Source organism: Cebidichthys violaceus, unplaced genomic scaffold (genome assembly GCF_023349555.1).
Source record: "Cebidichthys violaceus isolate CVI_PGR_0920_01 unplaced genomic scaffold, fCebVio1.0.p SCAF_12, whole genome shotgun sequence".
NCBI classification, from domain to species: Eukaryota; Metazoa; Chordata; class Actinopteri; order Perciformes; family Stichaeidae; genus Cebidichthys; species Cebidichthys violaceus.
Window position 1 is genome coordinate 10,255,771 of NW_027176285.1, and position 27,652 is coordinate 10,283,422.

Sequence of the window (27,652 nt, forward strand, 5' to 3'; positions counted from 1 at the left end):
GGAAGAGCAGCTAATCCCTTTGTTGTGTGGGTAGTGTCACTGGGCTCCTGAAGGGGTCCCTCAATTACTATAAAAGCCTACTGAGTAGACAAAAGCATGTACACTCACGATGGCAAACACTTACTGTATGGCCACAAACCAAATATCTAGTCAATACGCTCAATTAATCACAGAAACACTAAAACAAACACGGACACAAATACATAAATACATGTAAATCAACAAATAGAGTGTAAACAAAACACTAAAGATTAAAAACTTTAGTTTAATTTCTTTCTTCTGCTTGTGTTCCTCTTCCCAACAACCTTTTTTACATGGGCTGTAACTTAAAAACAAATCACGGTCACGCGTTTTAGGGCTTTCTGAATCCTGAGCCAACATGCTTTTATTACAAAATCCAAGATCCCATTTACAAAGAGCTGACGGTTTAAACAAGATTATTATTATTTTTTTGTTAGTTAGAACAGTCAACTATCTTCTGTGATTAATTGTACATTTAAAAGTCCACAACCAATACATACTATGTTGCTATGTTTGTGTGTATATTATATATCATTTTGAACTAAAATAATTGGAGTCCATAAAGCCAATTTGAGAGCCTCGTCTGTGTTCATAAACCTACACGTACTATCTTTACCCCCATTCCACTGAAGGTTGCATCTAAACTATGAGGTGAACTTCAATAATCAACATTCTCGTAACAACTACAAAACCTTATGCAGAAGCTACATATCAATGTCCAAGAACCATCCGTCTTTATACTTTCCAAACTGCTTATATTGTTGGAGTGGAGTCATCACCTTTAAATATATAACACTGACAAAAACAATGTGTTTTTAATAAACTTTGTAGGCAATTAGGAACGCTTCACCCTTGGGATTTTGGTTCCTGGGTTGGACCTCCTGCTTCGCTATATGGCAGTGAACTGCAGGTATGGAGAATAATTAGGAACACATGGATTTGTATTACTTTACTATCACTATACATATATGTATGGACACCCAAGTGAACACACAGACTACTTCTCTGTGTTTCTTCCTCTTCCGGTCATTCACTCACATACACACAAATCCACAGAGTTTTCACTATCACATATCACTATGTGGGAAGGGAAGTTAAACTCATGCTTCCCATCAAAGTAATGTGACTCAGCTTTGCTCATCACTGAGCCTCCATTTACATCAGCTCATATATCTGCTTTGAGTGTCATTGAGCTGTGCCATGGAACAGCACTTTAAACCCCACAGGGAATGTGCATGACTCCTTCCTACTTCCAGCTACGCTGACAATTCCAGAAATGTCTAGCCTCATTTCACTCAGCTATAGGCTCATATTCAACCAGGGTAGGGTTTGAATTCATTTGTTTTCAAAATGTTTTGTTGTATATTATTGTCTTTTTACTTTATTGCCTTCTCAGCAGTATGTAGTGGATAAGAGGCATCCCCCTGTGCAAGTTAATGTGTTTAAAATGTAACACATTTATAACAATATACAAAGATATACACCTGCGTTCGCTCTCACCTTTGCTGCGCCTTCGTCCTCTGTGCTGCTCTGTGTAAAACTTCATTTGGCTGTCATCTTCAGGTTCTGACCCCGATTCCCCTTGAGGACCAAACACACCTCCAGGTGCTGGCGGGACGGAGATAAGAGGAGAGAAATGGAAAGATATTTGAGAAGAATGAATCGAACATTTTTAGAATACGATTAAGCTAAGAAAAAAAAAATGCCAACTGTGAACCAGCAAGTCAGAACTGTGTGAAGTTATTCAACAAAGGTTAGTCATGACCACTGTGGTTATGGCACTGCACAATTACAAAGACAATTTTGATTAAATCAAATTCAGTTCTGTTTAAAGTCTATTCAATTGCTAACCATTCAGCATTTTTAATTTTTTTTACCTGTGTGCAGAACATTCTCCTTCGTTTAGAATTTAAATTTTGCATGCGTTCATGTTTTAGGGAAATACAATATTAATTTTAGATCGCAATCACAAATCGCTGGAACTTAAGTATTTGTCTTCTGAATTACAAAGCATCATTATGAGATCTTAGATACATATATGAGTATATTGTTGATGATTACAGTTACTAAACTGCTTCATGAAGACGATTAAAACTTGATCTTGTAGTGAACAGTTGAATGCAGTATTTTAATCCTTCACCTGTAATATTGGGTTATCATTACAGATTCTGCTCTTGATTGCAACCATTCTGCTCTTTCCAACTGAAGACCCTCTGTTATATTTGGAAGCATTTCTTTCCCTCTTGCCCCATTTCCTTTGGTGTTCTCCATGGATCAACTCTAGGTCCTATAAAGTACTTGAGTTACATTAAACATGAACTCATCCGTTTACTCCAATATGCTGATTACACTCAATTATCGATGATAATGGACACTGACCTCACATTTTAGCCTGTGTATTGGAATCCTTTATCAAACTTTGATTGCAAGCTTTTTTTTTGTTTTTATCCCAATAGGCTTTAATTAGCTTGCTTTGACCTTTCCTTTGACGAACAATAAATTAAGATCAGAAACCTGTGTCTGGTTCTACGTTAAGGTTAGAGGATGGGGAATAGGTAGTGATCCTAACTTTACTGAATCATTTGTAATGTCCATATGTAGTCCCGTCTAAATGTGGTTGCTATACACCACCCAAATGTCCTTATATCCAACCTCTATTGAGGAAGTAAGAAGTTCCACCTCTATTCACACTTTTCCTGTCCCTCCTTCTATGATCCGTTGGCCACTTTGGTAATTTGTCCATCGTTACCAAGTCTCTGGTGCTTAATTTGGTAATCAAATTGGGTCACATCCCCAGTGTGTGTGCATGTTTGTTTTCAAGTTAGTGTGAGAGCAAGAGCGAGGCTGTGAGAGTTAAGAGGCTTTGTTTGTACTGCGTTGCCTCTTCGACATCAAAACACACATCCGAATGCACAAGGGCTGCCACAAAGTGATAATTGCCAGGGATTTGCAAAGTGTTAAGCCACTGATGGATAAATAAGTAATCTGAAATAACCTAAAACGTGGGGACGGCTTTGAACTGCATTCTAAGTCTGATATAAGAAGTCCACCAAAAGAGATTTTGTTAAATATGCGTATTACTGTAAATCACGTAACGCATTTTTCAGCATTGTTATAAGAACGTAATTTAGCCAAAGTCACACCATAAAGACATGACTTTATGCCAATAACATCAATCTGATTTCCTCATGGTTGTACATATGTTTTGCTTGTATAATCCCTTGGATCACCATGATTACACTTCCTAATCTCCCAGAGTGGAAAGGGGATAATGGAGTGAAAGAAAATCAATGCCTTTCTGTAGACTGTGAAGGAGCATCTGTGAAGAAACGCTTCACCTGTTGACAGCAAATTCAAACAAGGACACAAAAAAAAAAGAAAGTATAATAGGGTTGTGGTGTGTTGTGTCATTACTGGGATCCATATCATGTGGCTCATACATATTTACTCTTCTGTAAGAGGCAAAAGGGGTAATTATAGGTCCTAGTTAGACGTCTAAGTGTTGTCACTTGGTAATTGTGTCCTTCATGGTACATGATTAGAATAATGCAGTGGATTTAGTGTAATTAAAAAAATGTTACTCACATATGGTGATGTTTTTTTTTTTTTTCTTGCAAGGTTCAAGTAAGACCACAGCCTGCAGGTATCATTTATTTAGCAAAAGTACAAGTTTTGTCACAAGTTAACGATAAAAGTAAAAATCCTTCACTTCTACTCACAGATCCTAGATGCCTGCAGAGGTGAGAAGGAACCCCCTGAGAGTGATTATACACATAAACAATATACAAGCTCTCTTTTTTCATTGTTTACCCAACTAGTTCATTTTTCATGTGAACAACCGAGTGTTAAACTTCGAAAGCCTGAAGTTGTGCATGTTACATAACCCAATTTAACCTTTACCCAATGCCTTTTGATAAATGTGTTCCAGTCCTTACACTCTGCAAAGAACGTTTTGACTCCAACTGTAAGTTGGCTCCCTGGAGCCTTCTTTAACCAATACTTCACCCACATCCTGTGTTACCTTGAATTCCTGAAGAAAACTTGGTTTTCTCACAGGTCTCCGCAGTGAACACAGGATACATTTTTTTTTTTTTTAAATACGGGCCACGTTGCACAACTCAAAACATCCCTTTACAAACCCGTGCAATATAACACAAGTCTCATTTATCCAGTCGAATGCACAATACTTCCCAAACACATGAATCTTCTGCAACACTTGCATACTTGTCTGTGCGATTCACAAGTGTTTTAAATTTGAGCAAAGATGCACGTGTTTGGGAAGTACTGAGCAAACGACTGGACACATGAGACTTGGATTATACTGCACAAGTTGTGTGAGAGTTTCTAAACGGTTGATTTTGCTGCTGTTAAACGCTGCCCCATTTTATTCAATTCATCAAGACCTTTCTCTGTTTTCTTTTTATCTTCCTTCATCTTGGAGGCATACTACATATACCTTTTTTTTGTTGGTATTTTTCTTCAAGAACTCAAGGTAACACAGGATGAGTAGTTGATATACAAAATGGTCCTTTTGTGGTTGAGTGCTCATTTTTACAGCCCTCTTATCACTACATACTTTTAAAGATCTAATCAACTCACACATTTTACACATGAGAGGGGACAAGTAACAAAGACTGGGTGATAAAACATAATAACTTTTTCTGAAAGTGAACGGATGGTAGAGCACATTCCCAGCATTCAAACAACTGATCAACTCAGGGATAGTATTGTGTGGAAACTAGCTTGGAGGAGAGCACAATCATTTAATAGTTGAGAAAAACCTAAGATGACAATATTGAATATCAGATCCTCTAGAAGTAGAAATTAAAGTTAGAATCTAACAGGCGACCGATATAAAAGGCAATAATTGCTTTGGTTCTAGCTAAGCCAAGCTGCTGTGTTCTGGAACATTTGCCTATCGGAGAAATGATTCCTTACTAATGCTGTAGACTGCACTTTAGACAGCAGATTCTGAAGACATGGGTGAGTTTATCAGGGTTAAATAGAAACGTGCTAAGCTAGTACAATCACACAGAGACAAATACATAAATGACAAAAAAAGGTAGTTTTTAGCTTTTAGCTAAGGACTCTCTTGAAATACAGAAAGGTATAAGGATTACATAAGTGACACTGCATCAGCCTGTTTTTAATTATCCTTAAAAACTGATATGACAAGCTGTACCTTCCTTATTAAAATTAGTTTAATTTCAATGATAGAGCAACATATTCTCTCTTCCTTGTTCATTGGACACAGTCATCATTCCTGCGCGGTGCAATGCAGGTAAAATCCTCTCCTTTACTCACATTATGTCACAGCTCATGAACATTTCCCTGCACCATAAAGACTTTAGACATGATTAAAAGTTCTGTTAAGTCGGTGTAAAAAAAAGTGCTTGCAGAAAGCTGTAGCTATTCTTTTGGTCGGGTGCACTTATACAGGTCGAGAGTCGAGTTGGCTTTTGAGTGCAAGAGTCTGGCGGTATTTGGAGAGCGGAGCCGAGGCAATGTGGTGTAAAATTGGTTCTGAATATATGCGATGTGCTCGTACATGGCCGAGAGGTGGTGGATGGAGAGGAAGACAAACTGAGAAAGAGAGACGGAAACAGAGAGTCATATGAATACACATACAAAAATGAGATCCTCCTAAAAATATTAGTTGCTTTTAACATCTCATGAAAAGATGTAATTTATTAAAACACCTAAGACATTATTTTGTCTATAATAAGCTGCACATCTCTCCATATGTCATACAATGATACATTTATTGATATCCCTTGACCCTCTATAGGCAGAAGTGCATACATGAGTGTAAGTGTTTTTGTATGCATTCACAGTTTCACTTGATCATCTAAAGCTGTAATCAAGTTTATTGGGACCCACTGGGACCCATGTAACCTGGGACATTTAGGGATGTGAACGTTATCAATATGTATCTGTAGCCAGTGAAAGGGCCAAGGATGCCCTGTAGTAGAATCCCTGAAGTGTGGCTGTGATCACATAAACAGCCTGTTTTCACTCCCAAGACGTCAAAGAGGGCAGCTTGGTCGGTGGCCATATGCGTCAAACTATGCCGCTCTATGCAGCCGTAGTTATGGTAAGAGTAAAGGAAAAAGTCAGGTGACGTAGTGTAAAGAGTGACAAAGATTATGTAGGGAGCATGGATGTATTAAGAGAAGTGGATACAGCATTGGAGGCGGAGCCATGTTCATTCTTATACGAGTTGCTCAGTGGCGCATTAAGCAAAAATGGTACAATGTGAAATAAATGTGCGAATGACATTTTTAGTTTGGCCAAAAACAACTTTTACTCAACTAATTTTCCCTAAATAACCCTAAAAAAGCCACTTTATGAAATGAGGACTGTCCAAAATGTTTTCACTTTGCAAAAACATCCTCCACTTTGAAGGTCTTAGACACAAAAAATGTGCCACCAATATAGAAATAAACTACTGTAATCTTCACACAGTAGATGCACGCGGGTCATGTACTACTTAAGCTCTGGACCAGATTTACATACACGAAAGAGCACAAATTAGCCTTCCTTCAAAGTTGCACTTTCAAGATGCGTCAGATTAGCGGCTGATTTACTAAAGCATGAGCTCATGACATAATCTCAGGTTTGGACGGCCTTCTAGCTGCTTTCTAGGAGTGATCGTATTGTAATGGTGAAATAGGATTATTCATTACATTCAGTAAGTCGGCAATTTCAAGGCACATGAATCTATACAAGGTTTGTGAAGTCTGAATTGTTGGAATAGATACATGGATTTCTGAGGAAATATGTACAAAATGAAGAAAAGGAACACCTTCATGAATTAGCAAGAGAGAGCAATTGCCTGCTGTCATGCAGCTTTCAACAGAAAGCTGTCCAGTTAAATGTGTTAAACCATCATTTTAATTGGTCTTTGCAACTAAGATAAAAGTGCACATTTTCAGAGAAGCTTGGTAAACGTAGAGGAATATAAAGTTAACAACACATGTATATTATGTGTGTCATGTGCGTGATCCTCCTTCAAATACATATGCATAAAGGACAGCGTAACGTTTCATTGATCACACAAATACAGATACACATATATACTGTGTGTGTGTGTGTGTGTGTGTGTGTGTGTGTGTGTGTGTGTGTGTGTGTGTGTGTGTGTGATTCAGATGACAGGTGAATTGTGCAATCAAGCTAGGGCATAGGTTTAATAAATAACATTCACGCAAGAATACATCTGAAACAAGGAGCTAAAGTCTTTGGGAATCTGGCCTCTTTTCTAATTCACTGCTTTTCTTCCTTTTTCACAATGTTTCTTCCTTTTTGAGTCATTTTCTGTTGTGTTGATGTTGCTTTTCTCTCCCTCAGCCGTTATACCTTCCAAACCAAATCCCATAACACCATCAACCCCCAAAACACTAAGGCTAAACCCCTGTCAGTACTACAAATCCCAATTACTGGGGCATACCAATCGCACTTTCACAGTTCCTGTCACAGTCCTGAAGTGCATTAGATAATTTCAGAGTGCTCTAGGCCTTTTTCACATTTTGATTTGTCAATCTGCTTTGCCTCCATCTGTTTTACCCTCGACCGGTTTAGTTACAATAGTTCATTCAACCAACACAACAACTTCCCTGCTTGAAACAAATCTCTTTTATCTACAGTTAAATTCAAAAAAATAAAAAATACTTCTCAATAACTTTCAATCAACACTTTGGAATGGTGCAATACTTTCTTGGAAATATACATTATTTACTTCATTTTCCTGACAGTCAGCATTTGATAAGGCAAAGACACCCGCTGTCATCATTAACATTCCTCCTCAAGGATGACAACAGCTTGTTTTTCTGTGCGAAAATGTATTACGCTCTCAGACTATATAACATCTCATCTCAGAGTGTTGTGCTGGATACAAATTAAAAATGCAGACAAAAAGAAAGGCATATTGTTTTGTCACAGAAAGGATCGAAATGCCATTTTTACTGTGCCATAATGTTGAAAAAAACATGTTATTTTAATCTAAGCATATATATATATATATATATATATATATATATATATATATATATATATATATATATATATATATATATATATATATATATATAATTGAAAGTAGACAGTTAAAGATAGAAGGAGCAGATGAATAAAAATAAGACAAGACCAGAGAAAGGAAAAAGAAGACAACAGCTATAAACAAAAGCTTTGCAGGCAAAAGGAGAATGAGATGTCACAATTATATACTGAAGCCAGAATGATGTGATTTGGTGTCGAAAGGCTTTAAAGGAGAAAGTAAGACAGACAGCGTGACTTGTGACTGCAGGGGAAAAACACTCTCATATGTGGGTTAGAGAGAATACAAAGTCCACAGGAGAGGGAGAGGTAGAAATAGACATATTGTAATGAGAAGGATTAAAAAGCATGGGGAAGCAGGGAGGTTAGGTGATGAGTTCAATCTGAGTAGTGAAAGCTAATCATCTTCTGCATAAGACGAGGACATACAGCACTCTGGTAGAACTATAACATACTTAAAGACATTGCTCTGATTTGACTATATATGTAATATATCAAATATAATAGAATATAATAACTTTATTCTTAGGAGCCTTTTCAGTCAAGACATTAATTTATTCTAAATTACATAAATATATTGAAAAAGAATCAACAGATTAATATTTAGTAAAAATAAATGTTTTTAAATACACATTTTTGGTAAATTTGACTCCAGCTTTCAGAGCCTACACCCATATGCAGTGCCAACAAATGTAAACAGGAACATAAAGTTGTTATATTCAGGATTAATCCATATACAGACAAACAAGAAGCTAAACAAACAAACATACAGTGACTATATATACACAGTGGATAAATTATGTACTGGGTGCCTGTCTGATTGGCAGCTCTACAGGAGTGCCAAAGGTTTATGAAAGTGCAAAGAAGGCTGAAATTAATAGTGTATGCATTGTGCAATAAATTATATATACAGGTTAGCTACAGAACAGCACCCATTGAGTTGAACTGCCAGGACATCCAGTCTTCTAAAAAAAAAAAAAAAAAAACACTTCAGCTGGGCAGATGTTTGTCGATACAGGTGCTTGAACCTGAATTTGAAGGGCAGCCTTGAACTCATTAAGCATTATGGATACACAGTACATCACATGTTGCCTTTTTTTAGCGCTTTCATGAATTTGGCTCATTGCACAGACTTCATGTCAACTGGAGCAATCCTACTTTCCAAACAATATTTCTAAACCTTAAGAAATGAAAAGGTTAAGTGTAGCTTTTCAAGGATAACACCCATATAATTATACAGACATGCAAATCAATAAAAGTGTGTGAAGCCGAGACTGTTGTGAGAGGAAAAATCTTTCACAGGTCAGCTTGTGTCTGTTTGAAAAATAAAGACATCATGGGAGGAAAGTAGTTCATAAAAGAGAGCAGCATGTCTGATTTTGAAGCTGCCGGTATATATGTTGACAGGTAGCTTGTGCATTCAGACGCTCTTGTGTTCATAAATACTATATGTGCATGAGGCTGTACTGTCATTTACTGCATGAATATGTGTGCATGTGACTGTGACAGCTCTCACAACTCCAATGTGACCTCAGTGGCTTTATGGCTCTAAGCAAGACGAACTGTCTTGACTTCTGGCTGCTACACTTACAGCTAAATGCCAGCTTGTGTGTGAATACTGTAAAGTCTATAAGCATATATATATATATATATATATATATATATATATATATATATATATGCTTATGCTACATGTGCGCCTGAGCACATATGCCTGTGACAATGTGTTTGTAACAATAAATAAAGCTGACAACAACAGTCCCCACATGGCTCAGCAACTGGTAATCACATTAAGGAACAGCTGCATTCAGCAGTCAGTTCTGGTACTAGCGAGCTAAATATCTCAAACTCAATGCAACTGGCAATCTGCATTCACACAAAAGTGAGAGTATGTAAATTTGTCATTTATAATGCACAAGACAGCGTCTGAGAAGGCTGCAAAAGCAAATTTGAGAAGTCGTACTTCTCAGTTTGTATTTGCGGGAAAATATATAAAAAATGTATGTGAGCGCAAATTAATTCAAGTTTGCAACTTTACTGCATCAATTGAAGTACTGACTTTAAATTTAGATCATGATAACAACAATTGTATAAATTCCGCACTTGCAAGTGTGATGTATGTTAGAAGGATTTGAGAATTTGCTCTATTCTGGTGAAACACAAGCACAGGCTGCAGGGGTCCGGATCAGGAAGGAAGGCCTGAGTCATTCCATTCTGCCATGTTTCGCCCAAAGGCAAAGAGTTTCAGCTCTGAAAACCAGAGAATCAGAGAGATAGGAGGAAATCTAGTAGGTAGGACCTGTGTTTTTATTCGGTCTGTCCCAGTCTTTGTACTTTTTAAGAAGAAACTGCATGCTGGAACAGGGTGACCACATGTATGTCACAAAGGTCTAGCTATCCTCGCCTTTAAGGGCCATTTCATTTGTCATGTCTTGTTTGCCTATCCAAAATAATCCCAATCGATTTTATTTATTTTTTTTGCCCACAGTATTTCTAAAAGCTCTGCGCGCATGCATGCACACACATACATGCACACGCACACACACACACACACACACACACACACACACACACACACACACACACACACAATCTTATTATACATAAACAACCTAGACATGCTGAAAATTATTACAGAGGGCATCACAATATAAGCCCTGCCGACACATTTTACAACCTGAATTTATGGGTTGCAACCTCTTATACTAGAGAGAAAGGACTTGAAAAGGTGGGAGGCTTAACAAGGCACCACTTGGCTCTTGTACTAAAATGGACTCAGTGGTTGTACACTCACCTCTATATATATATTTTGTATTTATTTTTTATTTATTGCATCTCTCCTGCATCGAGAACACACTTGCCAATTTGGAGCTAATAAGCAAATGGTAAATCTCATGAATTTCAGATATGGGATTGCTGAAAAGGTGTGACAGGCTGTTAAGGGTCATTTCAGATGCAGTGACCCTTGGCACCTGAATGCATCTTGTTTTCTCATCTTGTGCTGTGGTAAAGGCTTGGAGGGTGGCATTGGGTGGCAGCTGTCACCCGGAAAGGTGTTGCCTTGCCACTGTAGCTATTCATTATGAGAAAATGATGTCCCTCTTTTCCACACTTCATTTTTCTCTTTGTATCTTTTTTTTTCATGTTAAGTTGACAGTGATGAGTTAAACTGTTTGCCTTTCCATCTCTTTGAGTTGGAGTCTATCAGCTTGTCAGTCACAGAAGCGCCATTCAGTACCCAGCAAAGCATTGAAGAAAACATACAGTCTGATGCTCTCAGCCAGTAAGCTGACTCTGCACCACAACACTGTTGAAAGGGACAAAAAAATAGAAGGTCATACTTATAACTCCTTGAGGTGAGGATTGATTTTGCAGTTTGTCAGTATATGCACTGTAACTCCAAAACCCCTGATCTTCAGGCTCCTCAGTTACTTTGCTCCATATTTTAGATGTTGGGAAAGATAGTGGATCTGGCTTTAGGACAATCTGGTACCGTCTGCCTCAAAAAGACTTAAAAGGTCAGGATAATAGCTCCAGAAACGGATGATTCATGCTGTAGCCCCATGAAAATAAATCTTAAAAAGCAATCCTGAAATGAAAAGATAGGAGGGAAAAGTGTGTAAATGTAAATTAGTGTAAGATGCAAAAAAATAAATATCAACACAATCCTTTTAGCTTGGACGTGAAAGGTTGAATTGGAATTAAATAACATGTTTAGCTTCTGAGCTAAATCTGTCAAAATCTAAAACCCTTGCTGATATCACCTACTGAGCTACAAGGCTAAGCTGCAAGTACAAAAAAATACCCATTTAGAAGGTGCTACCCCTTGGTGTGTGTGTGATTTTTAATTTGGTTCCAATGGGTTCATCCAAATGAAAGCAGCATTATCAAACCTAACACTAAATTCACAAATGAATGCCAATCCCTTGCACAAGCAGTGGACATAGCCATCAGTCAGCTTGGTACTGATTTTTATGTTTGTCTTACTACCTCTTATGCATGTAATGAGTCATTTATTTTCCGGTTGAGGCCCTAAATTATACATAAACTTTATTTTACTAAATCATTTCTGACAACGGAAGCATCTTCTTTCAAAAATACAATATACATATGATAGAGAAGACGCTCGTGCCCCCGAATCACCTGCCTCTTCAATATTAATGCTGCCGCTGCAGGCAACATCAAAACATCTCCCCGGACTAAGTGCGTCAAAGAGTCAAAGAGTGGGGCTAGGACTGAGCAATAGCATCAACAGATTGTACTCAAAGGTGGGCTGTCTTAATTTGCAACCAGCTGATGTAACCGCTTGACCCTTGGCTATTTTTTCTTGGTTTTAAAAAAGTCCTAAACATGACCTGCATCTGATATATGAGGGGCATTCACATACATAGTCAAAACAGTTACGTGCATTCAGTAATGAATTGACGTATGCATGTGCAGAAAACAACCCTTTTTTTCATTGCTACCCAATGACATTGTGCTGACAAAGGGAATTTATGTTTTTGAACAAAATCCCTTTGGTAATGTTATTGTGGTTTTGTTTAAACGTTGATTTACTGTAGACTTTGACAGTATTAAAGCAAGACCATGATCTATGTTTCCTTTAAAACAAATACAGACATCATTTCAGGGCGACAAGGTCGGCAGAAATTTACTAAATTACAGTAGTGTGTGCATAAAGGGGGGAGGGGATACAATTTGGAAATCCATCTTGCTTCAACTCAAGCACAGCAAGCGCAACTTCATTACGGTGACCTTTAAGCAATGAGAACCAAAGGATCACTTCACCAGCTGCTGCCGAAGCTCGTCTCAACTAGACAGGGGAGGCATGGCTGGCTGTGACGGGATAAACCCCCACTGCATGGCTGTTTGCTCTGCGTCCCTTCCATGTGTCAACACTAGCTGCACTTTCATCCTCTGCCGCACTTCTCAGAATAAACTATTTAAAATTGCTCCTAATCATTAACTGAGAAAAATTACCCCACTCTCCACTGAACTCCGACCGCGTTCCCCGGGAAGATGGCTTAAGTACAACAGACAGCCTCTCCACACAGGCATCACGCAACTCTTTTTCTGTTAGGGAAACTGGTGGGCACATCCACACACTTGTCTGCACAGCCCGAGTTCGACTTCAGTGTGTACACCCCATTAAGCAGCAACTCCTCTTCTTGAGTGCACATGGCCAGAAATCCTGTGGAAAAAAAAAAAGTGGTGGCAGGGATTTGGACCAAGGATTCACTGACTTCAATAAGGAGGGCGCTAAGGCGGGCATCATGGCATTTTTTTGGAGCAGCGAGATGGTTCACAGAGCCCGATCAATATCTGGGATTAGAGAATAGCTCTATACGGGGATATTGATTTTAAGATTTATGTACATATATCAAAATGGCAAGTTTAATTCAGATATGCATATTGATAATATGGTTAGGAAAATGTCAAAAGGCATGTTGTCACTTTTTAAGTAGGGTTGACTGTGTTTACTGGAGTTATCTATACAAAGTATTAGTCTTTAATACACATTCTACTATCTGGTTACATGTATGTAGAGTAAGATGTCAAATTAACTGCGCAGTGTGTTGCAAAAGCAGAGCTATTAACGACCTCCTAAGTTATGTTTCTTTATTTTCAGATATTTCTTTTGTTCTTTTTTCTTTTAAATATATTTTTAGTTTAGTTAAAACAAGTGGAAATTGGACTTCGGGGGGGGATGGGTTACAATCTGGGTGGAAATTGGTTCATGCAGAGATTTTTGCAGTGAAATCATAAATAAAGTTGATATAATTAGGTTTTAACATCTTGGAGTATTACGTAATCTAACTGACAATTACTTAAATTATTAGTTTAAATATACACAGAGGATTAATTAGAGAAGACATTTGGTCAGCTGGTTCGATAGACATCCGCATGACCCTGTTTGTATTTTGTTTCTGTCTCTCGGTCTTTCAAAACTAGAGTCACACACTGCACTGACTTGGCAGTAGATCAGCAATGGCCTGTTGTAGAGAAGCCCTGGGGCTTCAGACCCACAGCTGTAATCACTGTGTTTTGTCTGCAGTGAAGATTGAGGAGTGCTGAAAGTGGAGCTGAGCACAGAATGAATTCAAGCACCACATAACAGACACACACACACACACACACACACACACACACACACACACACACACACAAACAAGACAGCAAGAAGTACTTTCATGTGCTACTTCAAAGCGTCAATTAAACAGGAGAAAGGCTAGATAATAACCATAAGGTTATCCACATCGTAATGAGCCAAAGTATTCGTTGTGACACATCAAAAAACTTCCACAGCTTCTAGTCAGCACATGGAAATACATAAACACTACTGCAGGGAATTGCAAGCACAGAGGTGCATGCAAATAAGGGAGTACGTTTTTAAAGACATTTCTTAATTTTTGACAAAACCACAATGTGTTGTGACTTCAAAGTTTTCCGGGAAAGGTGGCTTGACTAAAACAATGATGGTTACATTATGTAACCGTAGTTTTACAAACACAGGCAGCACCTTCTAAAGGGGCTCAATATTTCACAGAAGATTCTTATCCATGTTTGAGGGCAGAGCAGTTCTTTTATGCCAAAAAGACGTCATGTGCAAACACAAGAAGCACAACAACAGTCGGCTGTGGCCCGCACCATTAACACGATTCATGCTGTTTTCACAGAATATGCAGTCAATTAACACAGTTGCAAAATGCATTCATGTTCTTTACATACACGCTTACCCAATACCAACATTATGAATATCTTTGTTTTATTTTCTTATTTGCAAACGCTTGCACACTGCATGCCAGAAATAAAAGTCCTAATGGACATTGAATTTACTATAGAGCCTCTATTTCTGCAACAGCAGCAGCTAAAAAACTGTATTGAAACAGCAGATATCATTTTTTGAATGAGTAGATCATTGAAACATTGAGAAATAGCTGATTTGCTGTAAATTAAAAATAAACTGCCAGGGGTGGATGAGGCATGTCAAGAGTTTCTCTGCGCATAGCGAGAGACAAGGTGGACGAGAAGATCGTATAAATCAGAACCCGACTGTTAATGTTTCCATTTTTCCCCCTCTGTGCACTTTTTTACTGTACTTCTGTATTTCATTTTTACACATTCAAAGGCCATGTATGTTAGTTGTTTCTTAATCACTGACCACATTTTCATGTTGCTAATTCAGCTTTTTTCTGCAGCAATTCTTCACTTACTATTTCTTCTTCTTTACATTCCCTTTTAGATAGGAATGCACACATTTGACACTTAACCAGAACATAAAATGTAGATTATTTTACAGTAAAAGGGAATTGAATTGTATGAAATAATGGTTTTAATAATGTCTATTGTATGGCGGTAGAACTGAAACTGTAAAAGTATTTTTAAATTGATTCTGCTATGATTGACTATGTTCCTAAGAAAGCATGTGTGGTTTGCTTTGTTTTGATAGAGCACGTGTATGTGGAGACTTAGAAGGTTATTGATAAGTACAAAAATGGTTTTGAGCAAAATAAATACTATTTGGCTAACTGTGTGATGTAGGTGTGTTGCTGTGTTAAGGGCTTAGGAAAAAGAATAGGTACACATGTGTCAGCAACTGTGCAAAACTGTAATATCAAGCATGTCAATGTATTTAAAGGTTCACTTTTTGTCATTATACGACATAGTGCACAACATCATGCAAGCCGTAGTCCCTTCATGCTACACAAGAAAAACAAGACTAATTTAATATTGGTCATTTTACACAAATGTTAAATATGATATTTTTGCATCGCCAAATTTCTTGCAAACTCTAGGCTCGACTGCGGCTTGACAGAATGACATAAGCAACAAGCCTCTTAACACCCACAACACTATTTGCTGTGTACAGTACATTGAGCAAGCAGAACTCTGTCCCCTTCAGGCAACAAATGTGCCGACGCCATGCACCAAGAATACACTGTAATGTGCAGGGGAGAGTAACACAAAAGCAAAGTATTCCACTCATACTGGTCAATCCCTAATGCTGACCGTAGGTCTGGACAGAGAGGAAAGTACATCTCCAGCCAAGCAACATAAACTGCAACTCCCAGCACCTATGCTGCCATGTAGAAGTTGATGGGGGAAATAAGGCCAGGCCACAGGTAAAATCAAAGCACCGAACAAGTAACCAGACACATCAAAACAAAAAAAAAACTCTGTTCAAACTTCAGAGGGAAGGGAGAAAACCAATTGCAGCTAACAACATGCCAATCCAAGATCATTAGCAACAGTGTTCACATACCTGGAAAAAGGCATATCCACAGGGTTGTGGAGTACAAAAGAAAGGGCTTCTGTGGATCCTATCGCGATGGAATACTCCACAAAGAACAAAAGATGAAAGCCAACCACTCTCCAAACTTCACATGGGATGCAAACTTGCTGACTTGTACACTTTGATAGCACAATGCAACAACTTCTTTCAGGCAAGAAAGAGATCATTGATTGGGGCAGGTCGGTAAAAACAGAATGGCTCCACAAATCATTTCATGTGCCTAATATCCGGATAAAATCTTGATTTTTCCCATGCTGAATTCAAACCTTTGTGGGGCACACTTTGAAGTCTTACTACAGTCCTAAACGCTGTTTCAAAATCACTTAAAAAAGTAAGAGAAGAGGCAGCAGTGTAGTAGTCGCAGTAACCTTCTCAGTCGCCTCCTGTTTCTGGATAACATGCTAAAAACCGTTTAGACCGTAGATAAGGTGGGTGACAGGGGATCTTCAGGGGGAGATAGCAGTTCTACAATACATGTCATACAGAAGTGATATACAATATCTGAAAGCTGGGATCCTGAAGATTAGATTAGCTCATCACTGTTAGTCAAGTCTTTCTAGTAATAAATCAGAACAAAAAAAGTTGCATATAAGGGCTTAGAACATTATGATATAAGTATATGATGGCCTTTCCCATGTTCACTCTAGTTGTTGCAGCAATTGTTGGTGCCATTTGTAACACAGACTAGTGCTGAACTTAACTATTTTCAACTACTTTATATCGATAAAAATGTTTTATTAAAAACCCCTCCTTTCATTCAGATTGAGATTGAGATGAGAGTTCTAGGGGTATCTGTGAATATGGTCATTCCAGTTTTTCTTTTGCCAAAATTTGTGTCGTTATTTATCCCCCTTGCTGATAAATTGCCATCTATAAACTACGTATCTGGTGTGGCGAACAAGATGTGTTGACACCTTTTCAACATCTGGCTAGAATGCATCCCGTGTAGACAACCACCGCCAAAGATGATTTGAGTAATCAAATTGCAATTTGATTCTAAATCCTTCCTGGTGTAAGTGGGTAACTCACAGCTGGTCAGGTTTCATAGGATGCAATAGGAGATTTCAGGCACAGGTACAATTAACCTCTTAAGAACTGTTGCTACATACAGAAGTGTTATCAATATGCAAAATCTGTATCTGATAAATTATGCATGTTCATAGCAATTCTGAATCTGGCAATCTCCCTGATCATGCTTTGTGAAATATCCTCCAAATAAGATCCAGAGAGTGACTGCCAAGAGGGGGAAATTGGAAAGCGAAGGTAGAGACTGCTAGACAATCTGTGCATGAGCCAACATTTTTAGAGAGTCCAGGTATAAGATGGTGCTCCAGGAAACTAGGGCAATACATGCTGACAAGGAAGTAAGGAATGCTGCCACAAAGCACAATTTCAATATGCAAGCTTGTGGACACAAGGTGTAGATGAGCAGCTAAAGGGTTCAGCTGAGCAGACACAAATGCTACTGTAGAGTAGTAGATAGTCAGGTGAGTTTCTCCATAGATGTAAATGTGAATCAAGTTAACTGAAGGTACTTTGGTCAGTGAACTACAGTCAATCAGGCACTAGTGTGATGTGTTTCTCTTGTTTGCTCCTGTTACCACTTCAACACAGATCTGGGGTAGATCTCCAATCCAGACAGCCCTTAAGCCCAATGATTGGCTATTAGGGACATGCTCTCTCCCCCATCGCTCATGCCTCACAGAAAAGAAAAAAAAAGTGCATTTCCTAGAAAATGATTTGGTGTGCTGCTGGCTGTGGACACCCCGTGCATCATATCCTCACAAAACCTACTGCTATTCCTCGCAGTGAGACGTCTTGGAAAATTGCTCTCCTCTTGTGCAGACTAGCCCACTGCCTGTGTTCTCAATAGTGAATTTAGACTCATGAGTCCTCTCCTTCCAAATAGGGCCTAAAGTCCTTTTCTGAAAGATATCTTAAATGATATTACTATCCCTTATCGATTTAAAAAGGGACGTCTTAGCGTTAAGATGCTATCTTGAACCCACGTTTGGTATGTCAAGACTGAGAGATGTGTGCCTATTAAACCCCTTTCAAGCAAGGCATGGTTGGAAACACAAGAGGATTACTTGCTGATTTATTTACAATGACATTTAAAGACTTTTTTTCCCAGGTAGGGACATATCTAAGTTGACATTTAGCATTTCTAAATAAGTAAGATTAGTCACTTACGAGTGGTCAAAGTAGGTGTTTTTTTAATATACTGCATATTTGACATTGTGCGAGACCTCCCTGTCTTCATTGTGACCACCTGCATTTAATTCCAGTCGCTCAGACTAAGCGTTTCTCGTCACTTCTCGTAAACTACACAGATGATGCCTTCCACTTTGTGTCGCTTAGTTAGATCTGAATGGCATGGATCCATGCAATATCAAGCTATAATTTTGGACCTCGGCTCATTCCATCAAAAGAACACAGGGGCAAGATAAAATGTGATAGCTATTGCACAAGATAAAAAGCTCTACCAAGTTAAACAATATGGAAAAGAAAAGTATCTGCCCAACCACAATCCACTTCCCTCTTGGCCTCCAACTGGCAAGGAATTTGGCAATGCATTAATTTCATGTATCCAGCACTAACCTTCTGGCTCTGACCAATTAACACTCGCCTTTAACCTCACTCTAACTAATGGAGTTTCCTCCTCAGTTTAAGCGTTTCTCTCATTATCGCGTTTGTAGTATTAGTCTACTCTTTTGCACTTGAGGACGCATTTTCACCCCTTATTACAGGCCGGCAAACAAAACTGTTTTACCAAAGACCTCAGAGAGGACGTCTCTCAGCAGTGTCCTTCGCGGAGTTGTGAGGAGCTTGACCTGCATGCATTTCATTTTAGAGGCATCATCTGCTCAGAAGACTCTCACAAGATACCTTTTAATATTACAGAGTTAAATCCTCAAAAGCAAATAAGACAAGCACATGCAAAGCTGAAGTGTTCTAGATTACCACAAATATAAACTCTCTCCAGCACTGGCTATGTGACTGGGAAGACTAATAATCCCCACATAAGTAAGCATGGAGAATATGCAAAATTGCTCAGTGCATTTTGCATCTACTGTATATGACAGTGATCAAGGGGGTACTAAGTTATTCTGTCAAGAGTAGGTGATCTCATCGTGGTTAATGTCTCATTTTCTGTGTTAATGCCTTACTGGTCATAAGGAAATGACCAATGACGCAACATGTCTGATTAAAATGATTGGGAATGCAGCTGGTAATGAGCTAAATGTATTGAGTCTGGTGTTGCCAATGTGTCACTTCTCAAAATTGTGCCAGTGTGAAACGGTGCTCCGAAGTGATCTTGAATGAAACATAAAGCCATAATAAAACATTTTTAAAAGTGCTTTGACAAAGAGTTATCTCTCTATTTTAAATACAACAAATTATTAGATTGAAGATATTTTGTATTTGGCTTTAACTTGTGTTATGAATTTACCCAAACCAGATAAAGACAAGCCTGTAAAAAAAATGTGTGATCCCCTAATGAATATGCAAATGAGTAAATGTTCACTCACAAATTATGAATCAGACTCCGATTAAAGTTTATTTTACGCTATTCCTCATGTGCCACATGTTATATCTGGTGTCTACATCAGTTTCATGATATAAAAGAAAGGCAACATCTACATATTAATACATTTCACAGATCAAATGCGAAATTAAATGTTAAGTCACATTTACTTGAAATTGAACTGTGACATTGTTCTCAAAGCAGTTTGGCAATTATCCAGGGCAGTCATTAGAGGTCAAACAGTCAAATAATTGAGTGGACAGGTCCTATATTTGCTGTATTTGCATTAGTTCCTCCCTCATTATAAACTTATGCAGGTCAAGCAAAATGGTACATCTAAATTGCCTACTGTCTGCCATCCTGAAATTAATGCATCGAAATAAATGGAAAGCAAATGCCACCTGGACCATCTAATGCATCAACAATCTGCAATGTGGTTCTTTGGATAAAATGAGGCAGTTATAAAGAATATGTAATTTGGCATTCCAGATTGTTTTGATAAATGATAAAAAAGCGACTCACAAACTGAACAAGCTGTGACACCCTAATAGCCTCCCAAAAACAAATAATGGGTAATGGCTGATATGGTACTGGCTGGAAATTAAATGCACACAAATTTACACATCTCTTAAGGTAGAGCAGAGCTCAAACATGTGGCTTCAGGCTTATTTCACATGATACGCTGGCCCATGAATGTATGCATTTATCAAAAGGGCAAATACTCCTGCTCATAACCATAAAATGTGTTCCACAGAAGCACCAAAAGTAAGCAAACATTGCTCAGTATGCACAGTCAAATTAAAGACAAATGTGCAAATGTTATAAATCCTCTTTTTAGCAAGGTCTGTAACATTGAGTCCAAAAAACTTTTTTTTTTTTTTTTTGTCCTACCTCTGGTGTGGCTGGGGACCCTCCGGCGGCCCGTGGATGAGCTGTGAATGACATGCTGGTAGTGAGACATGTCTGTTGGCGTGTTGGGAACACGGAAACTGTCCTGGAACCTCTGCATCAAATCCTCCACTGACTCCGTGTTTGGGTCAATAGCTACGGAAAAGAGATCCAAAGTGAAAATGTCAGGCATGTCAGAAGGCTTTAAAGTGAAAATCATTTTGCAAATAGTGAGCAACACACAAGATATAGAAACAAAAATACACACAGATGCATGAACTCAAACTCCCCAAAATAACTTGTTTTATTTATTTTGTTGTATTTGAAAGATGAGAGATTAAAATATGACATGCATCATGAGTCACTACGCTGTCCCATTCACTGTATTAAAAAAAAAACATTTTTATAAAGCATATTTAGTTATTTTTTCTTTTCCATTTTCTTCTGGCCTTTTATTGATTCCATCAATTCAATATTGCCTCAACACTCCCCCTGATGGCTCAGTCTGGATGAATGACTTCAAAACAACTGGCTGTAAGGAGGGAGGGGGGGAGGGATTGTGTGTGTGTGTGTGTGTGTGTGTGTGTGTGGGGGGGGTAGTTTACCTTCAGTAGAAAATTGCCAAAGGAAAGGACAGGAAATTGGCAGACCTGTGACCTGTCTGGATATTGTCTGGCTAATTAATTTATGCCACCAAAGAGACTAATCATCAGTAGACAATATTGAGTCCGACACACACACAAACGGATCATGTGGATATCGTGATATTCCACTACCAGCCATAGTCTCTCTCTTAATAGGTACCGCTTCGTTTTAAAGGGTTTTTTGAAGTGTTCATTTAATTAAAGTGGGGAAGTAAATATGTACACAATAAGGTGTAGTGATTTGTCTGCACTGTATGGGGGCTGCAAGTAGCATGTACTGAAAGGGTAGGGTTAGACAGTGGCCCAAAACAAACAACCGATCACAAAAAAACATTAACAAAAAAAAAAAAACAGCTCTGTCCCCAAACTTAGTAGAAGTATACCCATCTCCAAAGAATGGGGCCATTTATCACCCGAACCACCACTATCCCCACCTATCATCAACATCTTTTGATCCGTCAGTCTTGCTCTGAGGTGTACTCTTGCCATGAATAATGGTGATGTGTTGCTCCCAGTGGATGCTCATCGTGCATCCCAATGAGCGTGCGAGAGCAGAGCGGGAGGGAGATGAAGAGGACGAGGGTGAAAGTGAAGAGGCAGGAGTATTCACATTGTTTTTGATATTATAAATGGAACGCTAACAATAACAGAGGCGTTTGCAGTGCGCTTCAGAACAAATATTATCCTTGCAATGATACGTAGTTCTTCGGAATCATTTGTGGTTCGCTCACTCTATAATGGTGATGTGGAAAAGGGAATTGCTGTAGGCATGAGTGCGGTAATAGGCTCCGGTAACCAGGTGCAAGAGATTATGCAAAGTGACCATGACCTCATTTGAGGGACAGATGTTGGCTTCTGCTCTCTGGTCAAATATGTTTTTGCATCAATTAATATTAATAAAATACTTTAAAGATGTTTGGTCCTTGAATATACCTCCAACAAAAGGGCACATCCTGATCTCTTTTCTTTAAACCATCATATCCTCAGTCTGAGACACGTACGGCCTGGCTTTAAAAACAAAACCACCCACATATACATTTTAGTTCTTCTGTTAGGTTGTTAGTTAGGTTAGTCATCCATTTATCCTTGAATGTAAAGAAAACAGCAGAGCGTATGCAGCACGCTAACACACAATCTTCAATTAGCAGTGAACAGAACACATGGTAAATATGCATTTTGTTCATTGTTAATGTTCTATTCAGAGAGAATACCTACTGTAATATATCTACTGTACATGAGTTGCTGACTAGGAGCCCAGCCTCTGGCCAAAGGTGTCTCATCAAAACACCTATTAATACATGATGGAAGAGGGATTCGGGAAGCCGAACAATGTTGTTATTTAATTTTTTTTTCTCTAGACATCAAGACTTCTTCACAGCCAAAGGGCAGGATATGTACTTTCTGGAGATATTTCCATCTTAACAGTGTGTTACATTTTTGAATCCCAGTGTTATCACTATTCAAGGTGCCCTGAAGACAGACAAAATGCTTAATGGGAGTCAAGCACACTCAAGCAGTTGAAGGAATGGTTTATTGAGCAAGTGAGCATCAACTCTGTGAAAACCACCGCAATCAATAGTGTGCCGAATGCAGTGCAAAGAAAACAGCAGTAGTTTAGGATGATAATTGCTGCAAGTTTGAGTGAGTTTTTGAGAGCATGATCAAACATATATGAGATAGGTATATGTGAGTGTGTCAGCAACGGTGACACGTTGGCAAACTATTGCATCTGCTTATTGTTAAGCACAATGTTGAAAAGACAGAGGTTTAGATTAAACACCCAACAGTTAGTAACTGACGTATGCATTCACACAGCATCTGACACCATCTACTGTACCAATCTGATGTAGGGACTGTTTAACCTAATGACATCTTAACCCCAACCACACAAACACGCTTTACGCCTCTGGCCTGGTGTGATCCAAATCCAAAAAGTTTACTTTGCATTAGTGTGCTTTTTGCACATTTGACTAACTGCCACTACCGATAGATCCCATTGCTGCTAAGTGCTTAAAATTCAGTGTAAGCTGTGGGAGCGCAATCACTGGCCACCCTAGCCTCATTGATATGTTGCTCATTTAATAGCTCACTGCTTGCTGTGTCTAGCTTTTAATGATGATAACTGATTAATATATTATCCAGCTGCCTTTAATCAATCATAAACTGCAAATATATTCAAAATGTGTACTTTAAGCTAACTAACAGACAACAGCTTTGATACACTAACGTGTTGTTGTTGTTCTGAACACTGAAGCCAGTTGTATTTACCATTTAATAGTAAAAATGCAATAAATGATAACAATGATTTGACTGAAAAAAAGAGAGAGAAAAAAAAAGCTGCACACTGGCTGTGATGCTGACACAGCTACTATAGCTGTTGCCTCTGGCTATGTTGATGTAAACTGAAGCAAGTGTGCACCAAAACTTCCCTGTGAGTGGGATCTGCTTTGTGCTGAAGAAATGCTTTTGAACACATGACACGGATACTAAAACAAGAATTCCCGACATTTCCTGGCTCCCACTTGCAAAGGATTTCCCATGCTCACTGTTTTCTTCAAAACCAACCGAGCCCAAGTCAGTTCTTCACACCACTGTAAGATCCACATAAGTGCATGCTCCCACTACAACCCCCCCGCCTTTAAGACAGTTTGCTCCATCGATCAGTCTAAGAATAGGTAGACCTACAGAAGGCAGAATGAGGTACAAACAAACAGTATGTGTTAAATATAATATTTAATAGAATGCAAAGATAAGTTAATATTAGCATTCAAATAAATGAGAAATTGCAGAAAATACAAGATGTAGAATATTAAATATTACTGAGTTTTGGCTCTGCTGGATATGGATCTGCTGATGATCCAGCATCTCTTCTACTGACAAACTTAAGGATAGGACCAGTAAATTATAGATAACGATACTATTACTCAAGGTGCACCAGGCCCATTCAATCGAAGACAATGGAGAACTTTGAGAATGTCAGTTTGCTGCGAGGAGAAACCCGCACAGAGTATAAAAGAGAGAACAAGCTTAATGTAAAAAAAAAGCTTTTAAGTGGTTCATTGAGAACATGTGATAAACAGCATGACAAAGACACACTTTAAATTATCTTTGTTAAATATGTATAACGGACTGGTATGCATTACTTCGGTCATGAGACATTACATGTAGTTTGCGTTGGGTAATAACCATCTGAAGCATATTTGGTGTTGGGTTGCTTGTGCCCAGCTGCACTAGAAAATAATCCCAAATAGTTTGATCCCAGAAAATATCCAACATATTTTGACAACCGTGTTTGTTTTCGGTCCATGGTGTGGTATAATGTAAGATGGAGAATAAGTCGAGGCCTTTACATTGGGGGTCAGGAAACCTTTTTCTTATAAAGCGTGTCTAGTAGTTGGAAAAAGCCTCCTCTCCTCCCCTCTTCATGTGCATACATGCAGTGTGAATATACGTGGAGTAAGAAATCACATATTAAGGCTGTGGTGGAGTAGGATTCTCTGTTAAGCACAGCCACATGTGTCTTGAAAAGTGAATGAGGGTATCGGCTGACACACATCCACCCAACACAACGTTCACCTGACCACTATTTGTTGTTTGCTCTTTAAGATCCAACAAGCCTTCACTGCAGCTGTAGTGTCAATACACTTGGCTAAAACCTTGAAAGGAAAGTGAATAGACAACTATAGTACTACAACAACGTTAAGAGAGCTCCATTCCCTGTGGGCATTTATGGTAGTGCTCGGCTTATTCAGGTACTTGGAGTTAGCGAACAAACAACAAGAGTCAAAGCAGGTGGCACTTAAGCTTTGACCTGCCGTGACTGAGGAGAGTGTGTGACAGCATGCTTGAGGTTAACTGCTTGCATACATATTTCATGGCCTCCTGGAACTCTCCTTATCTCTCTTTCTTTGTTCCCATTTCGGGGAAAGAAGAGGTTCTAGGCCAAGCAGAAGTGCCTAGAGCCACAGTCTCCTTGAAAATAATGCAATTTGTCTCTAAAGGTTGTCACAACCCTTTTGCTGAAGTTCAGCCCGTGTTTTTAACTTTGTCATTACCATTAACACACACATGCACCTACAATCTCAACCAACCTAAAATACAAAAACATCATGAAGGAAATAGTAATCCTGTAAAACCGACAACACTGACAGTTGGTACGATATTGTAAGACATGCATTAGTGATGAACACAAGACACAAATATCTATTTGGGTTTGTTGTTTTTTTTCCTGTTGGTCTCTAACTATTTTTGCTGTTATTCTCTATTTTTCACATTTGTCAGAAGCAGCCACCACTACCAGGATATTTTTTTTTTCTGACATTTGTTTTTCCCCAGACCTCAAGTCCAAACTGGCTTCTCATTTTGAGTTCAATGTCAGCTAAAGCTCTGGTGGCTTTATTTTCTCCTTTTCATCTCCCTTATCTGCAGTTGCTGCCTTATCGTGTGTTCACAGTGTCTCATAAGCAGTGGATGTCAACAGCATGCTGCCTCAGTCAACTTGTTCCTGGCGGTTTCACAATGCCCAGCGCGAGAAGATAACCCTACTCTACCTTGTGTTTGTTGGACGGCACACTTGCTGTTGTTAATGCAGGCTTGTGTGAAAGTGTGTATGTATATGCATGCGTTTGTTTTTTTTGTGTATGTAAATGTACAGCTATTAACATAAATTGGACTCCAATCCCCAGTTTCATCTTTTTATGGACTTTACTGGAGTACAACAAATTGCCATCAAAAAATACTATATGTATACATTCACATTGCATGTAAAGACCATGGTACAATGAACATCTGAGTAATAATCACAAGGTTGTTGAAGTGCCCACTCCAAAACATAATACTGCCCATCTGTTTTTCTATCTGTATGCCTGAATGGTGAACAGAAGCACCGCCTAAGTCTGTTGGATTTCAAAATGACTTTCCATATTAGCATTACTAAGATATATCCAGTTAATAAAACAGCACCTAATATTATTGGGCATTACTTCCACCTGTAAGCTTCTGACAAGAGACCATTACAATTCTGTCAGATTTGACAAGTGTTTGACATTGCCTCTTTAGTGTGATTGGTGAAAAATATTTACTTGATAATGACAAGAAGAGGAAGCAGACACACAAAAACAAGAAGAAATGTTGGCATGATGAAGCTTAAATTGTCACAGTCTAGCTGAGGAGACGACCACTGACTGATTTAGCAAAAATATTCCCCAAGTAAGTACAAATTGGTAATACTTACTGACACCACTATTGCTACTACTGCAGTTGTTGCTACACCTACTGATACAATAGCAATACAACTAGAAGTATCACAAGAGACGAGATAGCAATACATTGATGCACCTATACATGCTTTCCTTTGGAAGATTCACTGGTAAAGCACCGATCTGCAGAAGCAGAGGTTTCTAAAAATATACTTCTGGGTATGACGACACAAAATGGATATAACGATGCCTGTATCTGATACTTGTACCTTCACAAAAAAAATGATATTCAGCACCAGGAAGGGCAACAGTTGTTCTGTCAGCACAAAAATACACTGAAGGACTTGCTACTCCAAAAAGCCAAATGGACAAGACTAGGCTGGCTCCCACCAAATCGCTGATACAGCCTATGGGAATTACTGTCTGTCAGAAACTGAAACCTTTGACCAGGACTCTCTGGTCATAAATAGTGCTTGACCCTTATTTCTCTTAGGCTCAAGAGGATATTTTCTCCCTGCTGAAAGTCAGCGAGACACAGGGCAATATTTTCAGGCTCTTCAATATTGCCCTGTGCCCTAAGGCAGGTGGTGATAGAGCTTGCAATGCAGCTTGGAAGATGGATTAGAGTGCTCTGAATCATCACACATATGGTAGTAGTAGACTCTGTAAAATCCATTCCATGTCAAGCCGCACCTCATGCTAGACTGCCTGTTTTAGGGGACACAGCATTGACCACAACCTTGAGGATGTTGCCTTCAACCCTCACAATGACCAAATGCAAAAATAAAAAATGAAAAAAATAAAAATAAATCTTTGTCACCATTTTGTTTTGATTTCATTGTAAGAAACTGTAAGTATTGCCCCAGCCCTAGTAAGTGCCTCAAAATATAAAATATACACCTACCTAAAGCCATGAACAACAAAATGTTAACTAAATAAAATGACAAATTTGGAACTAAATGCTGTGGTATCCCTTATACATGTGCTGCAAATTTAATGCCACTTCTTGACATACATGTTTTAACAA

General features: G+C 38.6%; 1 protein-coding gene across 1 annotated transcript in view; it reads right to left on the reverse strand.

The window, feature by feature from the left end:
• The window catches only part of LOC137869117 (astrotactin-2-like), a 235,959-nt gene that overhangs the window by 129,148 nt on the left and 79,159 nt on the right, over positions 1-27,652 (reverse strand). The window contains exons 4-5 of the mRNA XM_068706300.1: positions 20,787-20,939; positions 1,522-1,629 (exon numbers count right to left, since the gene is read on the reverse strand). Of these exons, the coding sequence (XP_068562401.1) occupies positions 1,522-1,629; positions 20,787-20,939 (261 nt within the window). The remainder of the gene's footprint in view (positions 1-1,521; positions 1,630-20,786; positions 20,940-27,652) is intronic.